The sequence below is a fragment of the Botryllus schlosseri genome, chromosome 13 (genome assembly GCF_051294905.1).
Source record: "Botryllus schlosseri isolate E-star chromosome 13, Bs_hap1, whole genome shotgun sequence".
Taxonomy (NCBI): domain Eukaryota; kingdom Metazoa; phylum Chordata; class Ascidiacea; order Stolidobranchia; family Styelidae; genus Botryllus; species Botryllus schlosseri.
In genome coordinates, this window is record NC_137248.1 from 3,866,934 (window position 1) to 3,883,944 (window position 17,011).

Genomic DNA, 17,011 nt, shown 5'->3' on the forward strand with positions numbered 1-17,011 from the left:
TCACCTTTGGTATTTTCAACAATCTGGGAAATGATACGCAGATACATAAAATTGAATCACTTATTACCGCCTCTATATTGTCCGCGTGTTAGCCCGTAACATGTACACATGGATTTGTCCAACTTCGCTTGTCACTATCTCCCCCACCAGTTCGGACTCTACGAGAAACATTACACGTCATACGTCACGTGAATACTAGGGGAACAATACTGTAAAAATTTGGACAAACAAAATGGTACTGCAGTGTTTTGCGTGTTGTGGAAAATATTCCCGAGCGCATGGATTCTGACGACCTGCTATACATAATTCTGCTCGAAGTGAGTTTTCATTTCGAGGAACACGAGCAACTATCCCTCATGAAATGTTCCGTATTTGATCGTTAACAAATGGTGCATATCTCTAACGAACTTTCCGCATAATGGCAGGTCACTTGCGTCCTGCCAAAAGGCTCAGTAATTGAAGCTATCCCTCGCCATTTCATCCACGAAAGTGGTGTATTATAAAAAGACTAAAAGTGGGTCGTGCTATAAGTCGGCAGCTATGGAATAAAAGTGAAGAATATCGGCATGGTGTATATGACAAATGACCATAGTAAATTTTTGTGGTGTATTGAATCGATAAAGATTGATGATAAACCGAACCGAACCGAATAGTAGTCGACAAACACCATGAATACCACAAACAAACAGTTGAAGCTATCGCAATGCCTGTGATATCATCCTCTCTCCAACATTGACATACACGAGCTTACTCGCTCACGACACTAATGTAGATCTGAGACGACTGCAGTCTATGTGTTGCCGATTTAGATGCACTCTGTCGATTTACGTATGTGCGATGAGTTGATAACACTTTATTTTTAAAACTAAAAAATATAGGATTGTAGATAGAAGCATATGCCCTTTGCAAGACAAGCAACCCTACTCCGAATTGCATTTTGTGATATCATGCCCGCATAACAGACCTTAGTAGCGATCAATCTCAGGGGGTAGTGATTACGCCACAAGCGTATACCGTATATACTTCAACTTCAAAATTGGTATCCGCAGCTATCCTGCTAGGCGCTCAGCAATCACGGATAGCATGGAGGAGAAAAAAACAGGGGCGCAGACTAGATGACCTCACGGCCGTATCGCAAGTCGCAACTCCGTCGTCAAAGCATCTCGACGGTGCAGGCGAAAAAGAATATGATATATACATCTCTCTCTCTCAACACCAGGGCAAAGTCGATGGTCGATTGGTCGTGCTGTGTTTCAATCGCATGTTGTTAGCTTCCGAAACCGTGCGATTTAAGTTTGCTTTGGTGTCAGTGGCAGCCTCATTCACAGTACTAGATACATTTGTTTGTGGTAAAATAAAACCTGATAAAATGATGTAGTGTCATGTCCTTTTACCATGATCCTCAAGTCGAGGCCGGACCACTCAGCAATTACATATGCGTGCCTATGCTGTACTTTCACTATTGGAGTGAATCTATAGCGTCGTCAGAGTGACATCTCGCGGTCGGTATGTTTTGATAAATGAGATACCCGTATTGGGAAGAGTACCGTGAGTGTGAATTGAGTGTGCTGCAGCTGCTGACCCAATGCTGTAGTTATAGTATGTTTGATTCAGTATCAGTTTATTTATATTTTATCATTTCTAATTGCTAAGAGAATAATGTGGTTTCGTATACGGAAAACAGATATGACTGCGTTACTGTTAACTATGCTATTCACTGAGTCAATCAAAGCTATTCAAACGCCACTAGACATGTCAACATTACCCGATTGTAAGAACAGGAGTGGTGTCTGGTAGTCAGTACTGCCCGCGACCTAATCGTGGTCCGAATAATGTGCAATTCAGTTTACTAACAAAAGGGTCAGGTTATGCGTCCAACAAACACTGCTCAAAGGATTCGGTGTCCTGAATATTAAAGATATGCGTAATAGGGATGGTATGCGAACGTGACGTTCACGTTCGCGTTCCGTGTGTGAACCAGTGTTGGGATCAAGTCACTACCTTCGAGTCACGAGTCATCTCGAGTCATTGCACATTTTGACTCGAGTCAAGTCAAGTCAATCGATTTTCAAAGGTGACTCGAGTCAAGTCAAGTCACTCGTTTTTTGGAGGTGACTCGAGTCAAGTCGAGTCAAGTCAAGTCAAGTCACGAGTCAAGTCACGAGTCAAGTCACGATTCAAGTCAAATTGAAATTTCGAAGTATGAGTGATGATGCAAAGTCATTACATTTTGCTAACTAGATTAAGGACAGATGAATTGGCCATTTATCTTGAATCAAATAACGAATATAAAGATAAACATACATGCAAAAAACGATGTTGCAGCACTCATGCAAACGTGGAACTGCTAATAAAATACGCGAGTAATTGTATAGTTACATCTACAGTCTGATTTTATCAGCCAATATAGGGGATCGAATACGAATCCTCGAGAAGTTGAAGAAATTGATGTGGTACAATACACTGCCCAAATACACAACCGTGAGAATATAAACGCGTAAACTATATTCGTTCGTTTTATATCAAACAAGATGGTTGGTAAAGGTGAGCACATCCGCAATGTAAGCTCAGAGCCGTCTTAGAAACAAGGATACACGTTGCTATTAGATTCATCTATTGCTACTAAGATAACGTAAGCTGTGATTGTTTCGTTAGCGGTCAAATCATTTGTGATGTGACAATGGAGAATCAGTGAAACGAACAATCAGAGAATGACCGGTTGCTTTCACAAGTGACACCGGCGTATCGCGAACAACCCAAACATAAACAAGATATGGTTATTTAATCGACACAGTTTACTTAATGACTTGAAATTGACTCGTGAATTTTGCTCCGAGTCACGAGTCAATCCACATTTTTGAAGCGCCGAGTCAAGTCAAGTCAAGTCATTTTTGCAAAGTGACTCGAGTCAAGTCAAGTCACACGAAAAAAGGGACTCGAGTCAGACTCGAGTCAAGTCATGACTCGAGTCATCCCAACACTGGTGTGAACCTCAGAAATTTGGAGGTTCACGTTCATAAACGAACCTTGGTAGGTTCTGCACTGTGAACCTTTTTCATATATATTACAATTTTCACTTCATTATAACATATTTGGTTGAAATATATTGCATTTCAACTGCGGGCCACTTTGACAATCTCAAAAATTTTACTTGTTTTGTTACAAAAGTTTGCTCGAATTACATAGCTTTCCGTTTGTGAATATTTAGGGACTCTCTGCTGTGAGCTTGACCCACAATCACACGATATAAAGGGCGAAATACTCTACATGTAATTAGCTAATAATGCTTATTCAAGCAATCAATAAATTGATATCGTTGTCTGATGTAAAAAATCTAACAGGTGTACGGTGTCAATCGTGACCTTATATGTTTACTTTATCATATAAGTTAAATGCGTGACATACTCAGACGCTGAATACATTGTCCGGTCTGCATGGCCTAGACCAGAGTTTCTCAACCTTTTTGTCTCCGCGGACCCCTATGGAGCCTCGCGGACCCCCGCGGACCCCAACGTTTTTTTAATTTAGCGCTATTATCGTGCAACCGTCATTTTTCTTGTGCAAATATAACTGTATAGGCTGTTATAAACCGCGACAAAATGACTTTTATCGATAATAATATCGTATGATTTATCTAGAAATTGGGTAGACTTATATTATTTCAAAGCGAATACTGCAGCTGCATTTCTTTAATACGTGGTCATTTCTTGAAATTCCGCGCCTTCGATCTAATACGAACGAAAGCCGAAAATCCATTTCCACAAAGATAGGTGATGGCAAATGTAATAATAACTGGAAACGATTTCAATGACACCTTTAAGTATTATGGTGTAGCGGCTCTACAAGGCGCGTTCGTCGATCGTGTTGATTATTTGATTAGCAATTTGTGAATGCTTCCGCATCCCTTTCCAATGCATGCATGTTGACGCGTAAACGCGTCAGTTACTCTTTTCGCTCGCAATAAACGGAGCTCTCGCTTCATTGGTGACCCCGACGCACAGGAACGTATTCCTGTACTACGAGCATGGATCAGCAAGCAGGCAATCAGAATGCGGTAGCTGTTAAGCTCCCTACCTTTTGGGCAGAGGAACCACGAGTTTGGTTTCGACAGGCGGAAGCACAATTCGCCTTGAAAGGAGTTACTGCGGATGAAACCAAATTCCATTACGTAGTTTCAGCTTTAGATCAGGCCACGGCAAAACGGCTGATAGAACTATTGGACAATCCTCCACAGGCAGATAAGTACAACGCAATCAAAAGCAGGTTATTACAGTCATTTGCTTTGTCTCCACCAGAGCGAGCGGCACGTCTGTTGAATTTGTCACCTCTCGGCGACAGAAAACCGACAGAGATGATGGACGAAATGCTCGCGCTGTTAGGAGATCATCACCCCTGCTTCCTTTTCAAATACTTATTCTTGCAGCAAATGCCGGAAAACATACGGATAGTGCTGGCAAAAGAGGATGTAGATAACCCCCGAGATTTGGCTCGGCGGGCAGATCAAATGTGGCTATCGAGAACCGACAATTACAGTATAAGTAAATTGGCCAAGACAAAACCGGCCCTCCCTTATACATTTGAGCCGGTTTCAAACTTCTGCTTCTACCATCGACGATTTGGTAAGAAAGCACGGCAATGCTGCCCTCCCTGTGCTTGGCAACAGGAAAACGACAAAGCCGGTTGTCCGCAGTAAACGGGGCAACCGGCAAAAAATTATTTTACCTGCAAGACCTGAGGTCTAACTTCCTTTTTCTTGTCGACACCGGGGCGGAAGTAAGCGTATTCCCACCCACCAGGCTCGAACGGAGACACAAAACCTCTGGTCCGCTGCTTACGGCTGCAAACGGAAGCATCATACGTACGTACGGGACCAAGCGTCTTTCTTTGGTTTTTCCGTCCGGAAAATATGGTTGGGAATTCACTTTGGCTGACGTTTCTCAGCCCTTGCTCGGAGCAGATTTTCTTCGGGCGCAAGATTTGCTGGTTGATGTCAAACACCGTCGCCTGATTCATTTGCATTCCCTGACCAGCGTTCCTCTTCGTACTAGTGAACACGTTTCGCTTGGTCTTAATTCTGTCAGTACGAGCCGGTCTTGCTACGCGCAAATCTTGGCTGAATTTCCCGAGATTATTACCCCGCATTTTACGCATGTACAACCCAAGCACAACGTGAAGCATCTCATCTCAACAACAGGACAGCCTATTCATTCACGTGCAAGGCGATTGTCCCCTGATAAGCTCGCCATCGCACAGACCGAGTTCAATAAGATGTTGGAGCTGGGAATCATCCGCCGTTCTTCGAGCCAATGGTCCTCCCCTTTGCACATGGTGCCCAAAGGTTCCGGAGGCTGGCGTCCTTGTGGAGATTACAGGCGTCTTAATACCGCCACGCAACCAGACCGTTATCCCATTCCACATCTTCAAGACTTCACCGCGCGCCTCGCGGGATCAAATATATTTTCTAAAATCGATTTGGTGCGGGGCTACCATCAGGTTCCCGTAGCACCTGATGACATTCCGAAAACAGCCATCACCACACCATTCGGTTTGTTCGAATTCCTACGCATGCCATTCGGGCTTAAGAACGCAGCGCAGACATTTCAGCGAATGATGGACATGGTTTGCCAGTCACTCGATTTGTCTTTGTCTACCTCGACGATATCTTGGTAGCGAGCGAATCACTCGCACAACACAAACGACATCTTCAAGAGCTCTTTGGAAGGCTATCCAAACATGGACTTGTCATTAACATCGCTAAATGCCAGTTCGGCAAACCCGCCATAGATTTCCTCGGCCACCGGGTCGATAAGCACGGTGCGAAACCACTGCCCGGAAAGGTAGACGCAATTTTGAAATTCCCCCGGCCCACAACGGTAAAAGGCCTTCAGGAATTTACGGGGATGATCAACTTTTATCATCGGTTCATACCTGGGGCAGCGAAAATCATGATGCCACTGTATGGCGCTCTTTCTGGAAATCCAAAAACGCTACTTTGGAAAACAGAGATGGATACTGCAATGGTAAAAGCAAAGGAAGCTCTAGCCAGCTCCACACTTCTCCATCATCCTTTACCAGAGGCAAAGACTGCTTTGACGGTCGATGCCTCGCAATACGCCGTTGGCGCAGTCTTGGAGCAATTCATAAACCAACGCTGGAGGCCATTAGCGTTTTTCAGTAAGCACCTCCGACCACCGGAGCTCAAGTACAGTACGTTTGATCGGGAATTGTTGGCTCTGCACCTTGCCATTCGCCATTTCCGGTATTTTCTTGAGGGCCGCAACTTTACAGCCTTTACCGACCACAAGCCACTGACGTTCGCATTTGCTAAGATATCAGAGCCTTGGTCGGCGCGTCAGCAACGTCACCTGTCGGCAATCTCCGAGTATACCACAGATATTCAGCACATTCATGGGAAAAACAATCGCGTAGCTGACGCTCTTTCACGAATTGCAATTTCTAACGTTCAGAGCCCATTACTCGACTTTGATTATGAGGCAATGGCGAAAGCACAGCTTGACCCGGAGGTACAAGCATATCGCACGGCAATATCAAATCTATGTATCGAAAACGTTCCGCTTGGAACGGCCGGCCTTACTTTACTTTGCGACACTTCCAGAGGCACGCCACGTCCGGTAGTCCCGCGATCTTGGCGAAGGAAAGTTTTTGAAGTGGTACACGGACTCTCGCATCCTTCGATTCGAACAACCCGAAAACTGGTGGCATCAAAATTTGTATGGCATGGGTTGAAGAAAGAGGTCGGAATATGGGCAAAACAATGTGTTCAGTGTCAACGGGCTAAAGTACACACGCACGTTCGGGCGCCGCTAGCGAATTATCCACCCACAACTTCTCGTTTTCAATCGGTAAACATTGACATCGTGGGACCATTGCCAATGTCACAAGGTAAAACGTACCTGCTGACAGTGGTAGATCGTTTCACCCGCTGGCCGGAGGCGATACCAATGGAGGACTCGACAACATTAACGTGCGCTAGGGCCTTCATCGCCAACTGGGTGGCACGCTTTGGTATTCCAGCACACATTTCTTCCGATCGGGGACCGCAATTTACTTCGCATTTGTGGGCACAACTCAATCAGCTATTAGGCGTTCTCCTACACAGAACGACCAGTTTTCACCCACAAGCCAATGGCCTCGTGGAACGCTTCCATAGACATTTGAAAAGTTCCCTTATGGCGAGACTCACCGGTCCAAACTGGCTGGATGAGCTACCATGGGTTCTTTTGGGCATCCGCACAACACCCAAAGAGGATTTGGACGCCTCTTCGGCCGAACTTGTGTACGGTGCTCCATTGACGGTTCCGGGCGATTTTGTTTCTTTTTCAGGAGAGAGCGCACATCGGGACTTGCCAACGTTACAGGGGAAGATTCGCAACCTCCTTCCACGTCCTATGTCGCGACACGGCACGGTCAAAACCGCAGTTCCGCCAAGTCTGAAAGAATGCACATACGTCTTCATTCGAAAGGATGCACACCGACCACCGTTGACCAAACCTTACGACGGACCGTACAAGGTCCTGAAGAAATCGGCGAAATCATTTACGCTATCCATGGGCGGCAGAGCAGAAGTGGTGTCTGTCGATCGTCTAAAGCCGGCGTATATCGACTTAAACGAACCAGTGGAAGTAGCACAACCTGCAAGACGGGGCAGACCGCCTCGGCAAGCAAGTGAGATCGAGCACCCGCGCGATTTTCAAAATGCAAGAAGATCGAAACGCAACAGGCATCCTCCATCTCGCTACGGTTGCTGAGGATTCCCGTCGCTGGAGGGGGATGGTGTAGCGGCTCTACAAGGCGCGTTCGTCGATCGTGTTGATTATTTGATTAGCAATTTGTGAATGCTTCCGCATCCCTTTCCAATGCATGCATGTTGACGCGTAAACGCGTCAGTTACTCTTTTCGCTCGCAATAAACGGAGCTCTCGCTTCAATGGCAACATATATGGCAATAGCACCAAAATGGAAACAGATTTTTTAACGAATATATAACTTCCAGCCTAGCCTTTTCTATCTAGCAGTTCACCTTGAAGTTATTGTGAAATAGCGGTTATGTCTCTCACAGGTGAAAATGGATTTTAAAAACATTTCCAAGTCACCTGTTCCCCTGCTCGACCTCACTACTCCGACTTGTATTTTTTCTGCAAACCCCAACAATATGTTTATATCAGCAGGCTATTGGTAATTCAAACGAGTTTTCACAGTATGATATTTCATCGAAGACGGCCATTATGTTGATGTGAGTCTCTGAGTCATGAAGTTTTAGCCGTAATGAAGCACAAACTGTCTCGTGATTCCGCTAAAATAAAAAATAGAATAAAAATAGGTTATCAACTATTTTGCAAATTTAGAGGCTTCGCGGACCCCCTGGAAATGCTTCGCGGACCCCCGGTTGAGAACCACTGGCCTAGACCTTCAAGGCGTAAGCTGATATTCCCTTGCAAGTCCTCGTCGAAATTGTTGGCAAAGCAACGGAAGATACTGATTTTGTGGGATTTTTATGATTTTGTGGGATTATTACATCATTTGATTTCCCCAGTTGATACATTTAGCGACGTTTAAAACGACTATATGTACTTCAGAATTGTGGAATTATGAGACCCGCTAGGTATCGTGTACGTTAAGGCTATCACTGCATTGAAATATAGGGTTGGAATTAGCAATATGACGTCACGTGACGTCTTGAGGTTCACGTTCGCGTTCACACAGAACCCTTCAAGAAGGTTCGCGTTCACACGAACCTGAACTTATCAGAGGTTCACATCATCGCTAATGCGTAAACTAGCAATAATTGTCAAGTTTGTGCATCAGTTTTCTTACGGTCACTGCTTCAAAAACTTCATTGACTTCTTTACCTCGGAATCAAAAGAGCATAAGCACTACACCTACGCGTCCTCGTCGCCCAACTATATCATATGGTCGACAGGAAAGATCATCGCTAAAATATGCTGGACTTGGTTTGTGGAACAGTATCCCGCCGGCCCCCCGACACTCATCGAGCATGTCCAAATTCAAGTCGAAATACAAGCAATTTCTACTGAATCAATACTAGTCTGCCTCAAGTTTACCGGACCATGACCAGACATATCTATCTCCATTCCGTCACGTGCCACCTCATTTTGTCACTTTTGTATTATCTTCCTTTACATTTTATTCAGTATGCATGCCTACTCTTTACATCGCCTAGGACCGGGTGGGTGTCTGATTTCAAAGAGTACTCCAAGTTGTTTCGACACCTTCGTATCTTTTCATTGTATCGAAGTCTTGTAGTGCTTTGAATTGTTTGTTTGTTCTCAATAAACTGAACTCAACTGAACTGAACTGAAACTTTTTCATCCAAAATACCACAGGAATGATGATACAATGAAAAATAGGAAGGATCCGGACCGATCACCATAATTTTAAGGAGACTTGAATAGATGCATGTCAGGGATGCTATAATAGGGTTACCATATTTTTGTAATCCAAATTCCGGACGCTCTTTAGCGCACACTAGCGGATTTTAAAGTTCGTATGGGCACATGTTGGATCAATATGACGTCACACCAGCAAAGCTTGTCTATCGACTAGAGGTGGTCATGATCCAGTTCAGGAGTATGTGGTTGTGTGTTGTAGGTTGTAACCACGGCCAAAGCCACATTTTTTCAGCCCCCTCCCGCTCAAATGAACACTGATCTTGAGCCCATCGTCATCGATGCAACTTCTGGGGCTTACTATAATATGCATGTGGTTTCTATATGCATCTGGTCGTTAAATGATTTGAATGAATAATGCCAATAACATTGGTTCTTCCATCTATTACTATATAATTTGATCCTCTTTCCGTCCACATGATCAGAGTTAGCGGTAGAGCTGTTGGAAGATGAAGACTTCGAAAAGGCAAACAGCGTAATTGTACATCGTTGAGTCATGTCCAAACGGCCTAAACCGACTCTATGAATATACCATTATCTTGTAAATGCGATAACAATTAGACTCATTTTAGTAACTTTGAATGTTCTTTTTATTTATTGTTGATCGCAGTTTTGCGAGGGTGGTAGTCCTCTTATTAAAGCCACTATATGTGATACTAAATCGCGCGTGGCGCGAAGGAAAATTTCATGTAGCATAATCTGCCCAACAATAACATTGTTTATGTTGATTTAGGAAAAAATTATGAGCCTACTTCAAAAGTCCGGACATTTAGGCATATTTTAGAAATTCCTCCCGGACGCAGTTTTAACAGTGAAATTCCGGACATGTCCGGGAAATTCCGGACGTATTGGAAACCTATGCTGTAATATTAACATGGTATATATATATTTGGCTTGATATCAAAAGTTACGTCTGGTTAGAACTATCCAGAAATATCCGTAAGTTACAGGTATCCGAAAATATCCGAAACAAAGTCTGCAATAGAATTTTAATCCGATCCTTATGTCAGAAAATTCTTCAAAATCCATTCCAATGGCTATCCGAGTCCGTTCGGTGTTCATCACTGATCTAGATATCCCTGACTAGAAGACACGCATACTTACCAAATTAATCAAGTGTGTTCGCACATGTTAGTGCCGAGGATAGAATTTCTGGGTCTCTGCGTCACTTTACTCGGTCATGATTACTGAAATTACCAGCGAGTAGAATAGAATTTATAGGGATGTGGCATCCGCGTTTACGACAATGTTCTATATTACCGTTTGGAATTAATTGCTGCACTTCGGCATTGAGTAGAGATGACTGCGTCATAGTATGAGAACTGAGAGTGAGTGTGAGGTGGAGATGTCTTTAAGTGGGTCAGTCTGTCTGCATGTTGGAGATGAAGTAGTACAGTGAAGTACGGAGTACGGCAGTCGACGAGCATGTCCACATTCATGTCGAAATACAAGCAATTACTACTAAATAAATACAGCTCATCCTCAAGATTACCGGACCACGACTGACCTATCGATCTCGCTTCCCATGACATGCCGCACTATTTCTTGTCGCTTCCTTTTTCTATACTATCTTCTTTACTTTCATTCAGTGTGCATGCCTCCTCTTTACATCGCCTAGGCCAAGGTGGGTGTCCGATTCCATAGACAACTCCTAGTCGCTTCGACATCTTCCTTTCTTTCCATTGTATCGCATTTTTTTATGGTGTATTGAACTGATAAAATTGCTAATAAACCAATGATGATGATGATGATGAAGATGAGTTGAAAATTTTCATCTTTTCCTAATTAGATTAGAATTAGAATTAGAAATATTGCTACATACGTACACAGTTATTAGAGATTGAGCTACGCTCTGTATTGTGACCTAATATATTACCATGTGTGGAAACCCGAGGTTTCCAGAATGTTCTGTATTTGCCGTTTAGAATATTGTTGCGCGTGGTATGGCTGGAGACCGTGTGTTGAGTGAGTTGAGGGAGAGTTGGCTGAGAGCGTGGTTGAAGGTGGATGCGAGTGAGTATGTCTCTGTGTTTGGTAGCGTGAAGTATTAATAGTTTGGGGCAGCAGCGTGAAGTAGTGGTTGTCTTAGGCAGTTAGGGCGTGAAATAGTAGGTAGTTGGTCTTGTATTTGCGGGCTTGAGTTGGATGTACCGGTCGAATCTCTGCGCGGATGGTTGGCTGGGGCACGGCCTGGTCACTGACGGTGCTGCGCGAGCACCTAGGGAGTGATGTTGCCCCGTTGGTAGTCCGTACTCGCTTGTAGATGACAAGGCTGCTGCTGGGCTAGGTTTAGGCTGATATGTATGTGTGCGTGAGGCTTGTGTGGAGTTTTGTTAGTTTCCTGTGCAGTGTGAATCGTATAGGAGTTATAGCAGTGTTGGGATCAAGTCACTACCTTCGAGTCACGAGTCATTTCGAGTCATTGCACATTTTGACTCGAGTCCAGTCAAGTCAATCGATTTTCGAAGGTGACTCGAGTCAAGTCAAGTCACTCGATTTTTGGAGATGACTCGAGTCAAGTCGAATCAAGTCAAGTCAAGTCACGAGTCAAGTCACAATTCAAGTCAAGTTGCCTTTTCGAAGTACGAGGCATGATTACGTCAATGCATTTTGCTGGCTGTCTGAAATACAGAATGAGTGTCATTGAATCTGAACCGATGAACAAATATAGAGTTAAATATACAGTACACGCAAGAAGGCGCGGTATCGCTCAAATATACGTAGAACTGCTACACTACGTAAGTAATTGTATAGACTTAGTTAATAGTTACCAGTCAACACATAGAGAATAGAGAAACAATTTGATAAGATGCAATACATTGCCCAATTCCATATTAACATGATAAAATACGAGCCTGTGCCAATGGTTGAGGAGTATATAAACTATATTCGAATTCAATTTTAATAAATCAAGAGGTTTGGCTATAATGTAAGAACAGAGAACAGAAAGATATATTTTTCTATTGAATTATACATTACTACTACTTTACGGCAACGTAAGGTAAGCGGTAAACTTCGATTACTTCCTTCGTGGTCAATTTGATTGTGAGGGAACAATGGATACTCGGTATAACACGATCATTGAATGATTGGTCGCTCTCACGGGTTACACCAGCGTTTCGCAAACAATCCGAACATATACAATATACATTGATTTTTATCGACACCGATTACTTGATGACTTGAAATTGACTCGTGAATTTTGCTCCGAGTCACGAGTCAATCCACATTTCTGATACGCCGAGTCAAGTCAAGTCATTTTAGCAAAGTGACTCGAGTCAAGTCAAGTCATGCGAAAAAGGTGACTCGAGTCTGACGATGGAAAACAAATTTGACTCAATTCCAAGCTGCAGAAGCGGAGTTATTCAAGTTTTTTGATGATAATTCTGGGATGATCCGCCAATCAAGGATAATCCCAGAATTATCAAAGTAAAACTGTAATAACTCCACTTCTACGGCTTCGAATTGAGTCAAATTTGTTTTGCATCGTTGTTGAAGACAGAGCAACAATTTCATGGGGTCGGCAGAAAAATTTGAAAAAAATTTTTTTTTGCATTTTTAGGCAAATTCAAAATTTTCAAACTCTACGAAATCCGCGAATATTGGTTGGAATGAATTCAAATTTGGTGTGCGTCGTTTTTTAAGGCAACCTAACGATTTAATCAAGTAACCAGCAAGATTCAGGAAAAAAGGTTATTTTTGAACAGCCCTAGTGGTCATCCTTGACTTCGTCCTACGAACGGCCTTCCCGGATAATACGAACTTCTTTGAATGGCGGCCACGGCAAGGAACGCGCACGCGTACGACTCGCGAGGCAATACACGTAGGTATTCTTGCCTACGCAGACGACCTAGCCTTGCTTGCCCCGAACACCGCATCGGCACAGCGCCTCATTAACCAGCTAGAGGCCGCCGCCGCTCTTGTTGGACTCCAGATCAACGCCAAGAAGACTGAGGTCCTGGCCATACCAGCTCTACCGAAGAACGCGACACCGATTCAACTGGGAGAAATCGATCTCAAGTATGTAACGAGTTTTGTGTACCTCGGTATTGCCGTCGCCGACTCTGGAAAAGCGCTCAAGGCGAGGCGAGCAAAGGCCTGGGGCGCGGCAAGACGGCTACATAGCCTCTTCCATTCAAGTGCCTCAACCCAGCTCAAGACCCGTATCTTCCGTGCCACTGTCGAGCAGGTTCTTCTATACGGAATAGAGGCACTCACGCTGACAGAGAAGCTGGCTAAGACGCTCAACGCTAACTACGACGCACTCCTCCGCTATGCACTTGGCATTCACCATCCGGAGCATATATCCACGAATGCACTGCGAGAGCTCACAGGAACGGTCCCATGCCGTCTACTGGCAGCTGAACGACGCTTCCGCCTAATCGGGCATCTAGTGCGGCACCAAGACGAGCAACCAGCCGCCGCCATCATCAATCACATTCCGACGGAGCCATGGCGCAGAGGTGGCTGGAATCGGAAAACGTGGCACTCCACAATGGAGACTGAAGACGCCCACGACCGCCTACGTTGGAGACGCTTAATACGAGCCTAAAACTGATTATCTTGATGTTTTTTTTTGTTTCCTGTTTTCTTTTGCCCTTTTCATTTTACTCTAATTGAAAAGTCGATATATATATAACCATCTTCGGGCGGGCGGACCCGTTGGTATGACTTCGTTACATGATGTTATTTCGTGACCTCAGCAATATCAAAAAATGTAGAATCGCATAAACGTACTAAACTAAAAGACGCACACGATTTCATGTTGGTATTTCTTCACCGGCATATAATTTTTCCGTGCGGGGTGGTATTTGTCTTGTGAGGTTCAGATTGCCAAGACAGGAATATTCGTCACCAGTCATTTAGGCGCCTATGGACAATTATACCTATATGTATCAGCATAAGCGCAGTCCTTTTCGGCCAAGGTTTTCTCGCTGCCGATCGTTCTGGCACACCTCTTGGAGTCGCATGTTACATGGCCTAAAACTTTATATCTCCGTGCGTCGTGGCGCGGTAATGGCCAACGCCGATATGCCTATTTCTATAAATCTTGCGTATATTTTCTTGGGTGAAGAGTACCCAATAATGAAGATATTTGGCAACTTGAAATCGCGCGGAGCGCAAAATTTTTTTGAAAAAGCTACATAAATTTTTAAAAAATACTCCGTAATTTATCCTAATTCACGAAATAATTTCGGGCCCCCTTTGAGCTCGGGCCCCCCCCCAATTGGGGGGGTTTGGGGTGCGGCAGTTACGGTGCTGGTTGTGCGTCCGGCTTCTCGATCGGTAGGTTTGATCCCCGGCCGGGTCATACCAAAGACTCGAAAATTGGTATCCGCAGCTATCCTGCTAGGCGCTCAGCAATGACGGATAGCATGGACGAGAAAAAAAACGGGGCGCAGACTAGATGACCTCAGGGCCGTATCGCGACTCCGTCGTCAAAAGCATCTCGATGGTGCAGGCGAAAAAGAATATCATATCTCTCTTTCCAAATTAGATTAGAATAAGAATTACTGAAGTCGCGGAAACTTGAGAAATATGAAAGTCTGAATTAAGCTCAGTTCATATCAAATCAGAGAATCGCAGAAGGGAAAGTCATTACAGCAATCTGGTAATCTTTGCGCTGGCGACTTGAGCCCGAAATGTAATTAAACCGGTCTCAATCGAAAGCTCGAAAGTTGAGTAGGGTTACCATACGTCAGGGGCGGGCAATTATTTTTCTCCGCGGGCCAAATGAGCAGTAAAAAATACGTTGTGAACCGTTGTGACCTAGTGAAAAGTTTTAGCTATATTCTTCAGCGTATTTTAATTTTACATCTCAATTACGTTGTTATTAAATGCTGCTCCGTGATTGTGTTGATGTTAGGTAATCGAAAAGCGAGTGTTAATTGAAAACAATTAATTAAAAAAAGATCTGTTTGTCGTCATGATTGGAAACAATGTTAAACGTGATAAATTTTAACTCTCTTTGAACCCCTCTCTAGGTTATTCCATTACGACACCAAAAGAGCGGTTCTCAAACTTCTTTTTAGGCACGCCCCCCGATAGTGAAAACTTTCGCCCCCCCCTTATCGTGATAGCATAAAATAATAGGAAGGGTAATCAGAATGCTAGCAATCCCCACGGATAGTTTGATGGCATGGAAGGTTATGTTTGTTGAGGAGAGAATTCCGAAATAGCAAAGTCGCACAATACACAAACCAACAACTATGAGGTAAATCGCGCGGAGCGCGAAAAGAATGCTTAATTTAACTGCGGCTTCGCGCCACCTTCAGATGCTTTCTGCTTTCACGCCCACCCCCCCACCCAGTTTGAGGATCAATGCACTAAAAGGACGGGTTTACGCCTGACTCCAGTATACAAATATTTAGTGCTCTAAACCTTCTTCGAATTTCAGCTTTCGGCTTTTTATTTGACGTGCCCGTTCATCCATTATGAGTAATAGATATGGTGACTCGTATAGTAATCGCAAGCACTGATTGACTTGTTTCGCGAATTAGGGATTTGGAAATGTATCACGTAACAATTTGAAACACACGCCGCATATTGCGTAACTTGACAATGGCAACCAAGAAGGTTTGAGCGAAACTATATGGAAAGAGCGATTTTTTGTTACTTCAATTGCTGCTCGTACTTTGCTACAGTGACCTTATTTTATATCTGGATTACGTATGCGAGGTAGGTGGACAGCGTAATTTTGGCATATTAATGAGCAGGCTTCGAAGTAAACGAATTTCCTGTTCAGTTGATGCAGCCTATGGTTTTAGTCCACGCACCAAAATCCAAAATCAGGTTTCGTGTTTTGATTTCCAAGCAACCTTTTGCGGGCCGCACAAAATAGCTCCGTGGGCCGCATTTGGCCCGCGGGCCGCACTTTGCCCAGGTCTGCCGTACGTCGTCTTTCAAGAGGATATGTCCTCTTTTTGGACTTTTTTGAAAGTGTCCTCGGAGGACGCCCAAATGTCCACTTTTTTTATAATTTGTCCTCTTGTTCGAAAATTTCGGTTAAATGTATGCGGAAATTGGACTGTCATATAGGAAATCAGTATACTGAAGTAGCTTAACGGTCCGTCGGATCTATCGGGAGTTGGTGACTTTTTTTTTCTTTTTTGTCAACCAACGGGAAATGTAACAGCAAGCGGGTATTTCTGGAGTTAAGCCGGAAAATGACCCATTTTTTTACTCAACCATGCAACAATAATCTCGGAATAAATTTACCAATCTTTCCAGATTTCACTCGGGTATTGTAAGTCTGAAAATTTTGAAAAAGTGTCATCTGTTCGGATTCCCAAAATATGGTAACCCAAAAGTTGAGTGACTTTGGTTATAGATTACTAACCTACGACGGTGCCATTGTCGGGACAATGCCGATTTTCAGACTTTGAGGGCGGTTTCGGGGTGGTTCCACTGTCCTGGCAATATTTTAATTTATATTTTCGAAATCAGTGCAACACTAGCTTTTGATTAAGACCTATTATATTAATTTTCAGCGCTCGGGTCATAGAATATCATATCGTTCTCTCTCTCTCCCACGATGATACAATGCTTGCCCAACCGTAACCACCGGGAGTTGCGTAACTATCC

At 43.8% G+C, this 17,011-nt stretch overlaps 2 protein-coding genes across 2 annotated transcripts in view; one reads left to right on the forward strand and one right to left on the reverse strand.

Moving 5' to 3' along the window:
* Positions 1–17,011, reverse strand: part of LOC145454728 (tryptophan 2,3-dioxygenase-like) — a 328,104-nt gene that overhangs the window by 57,554 nt on the left and 253,539 nt on the right. The window lies entirely within an intron of this gene.
* On the forward strand, positions 3,827–5,630 carry LOC145454536 (uncharacterized). The gene has a single exon (XM_080332517.1). The coding sequence runs from the start codon at positions 4,025–4,027 to the stop codon at positions 4,691–4,693; it is 669 nt and encodes a 222-aa protein (XP_080188643.1). The 5' UTR covers positions 3,827–4,024; the 3' UTR covers positions 4,694–5,630.

Excerpts from the sequence above, each read along its gene's own strand:
- LOC145454536 (XM_080332517.1), top strand. The coding sequence starts at position 4,025 with ATGGATCAGCAAGCAGGCAATCAGAATGCGGTAGCTGTTAAGCTCCCT.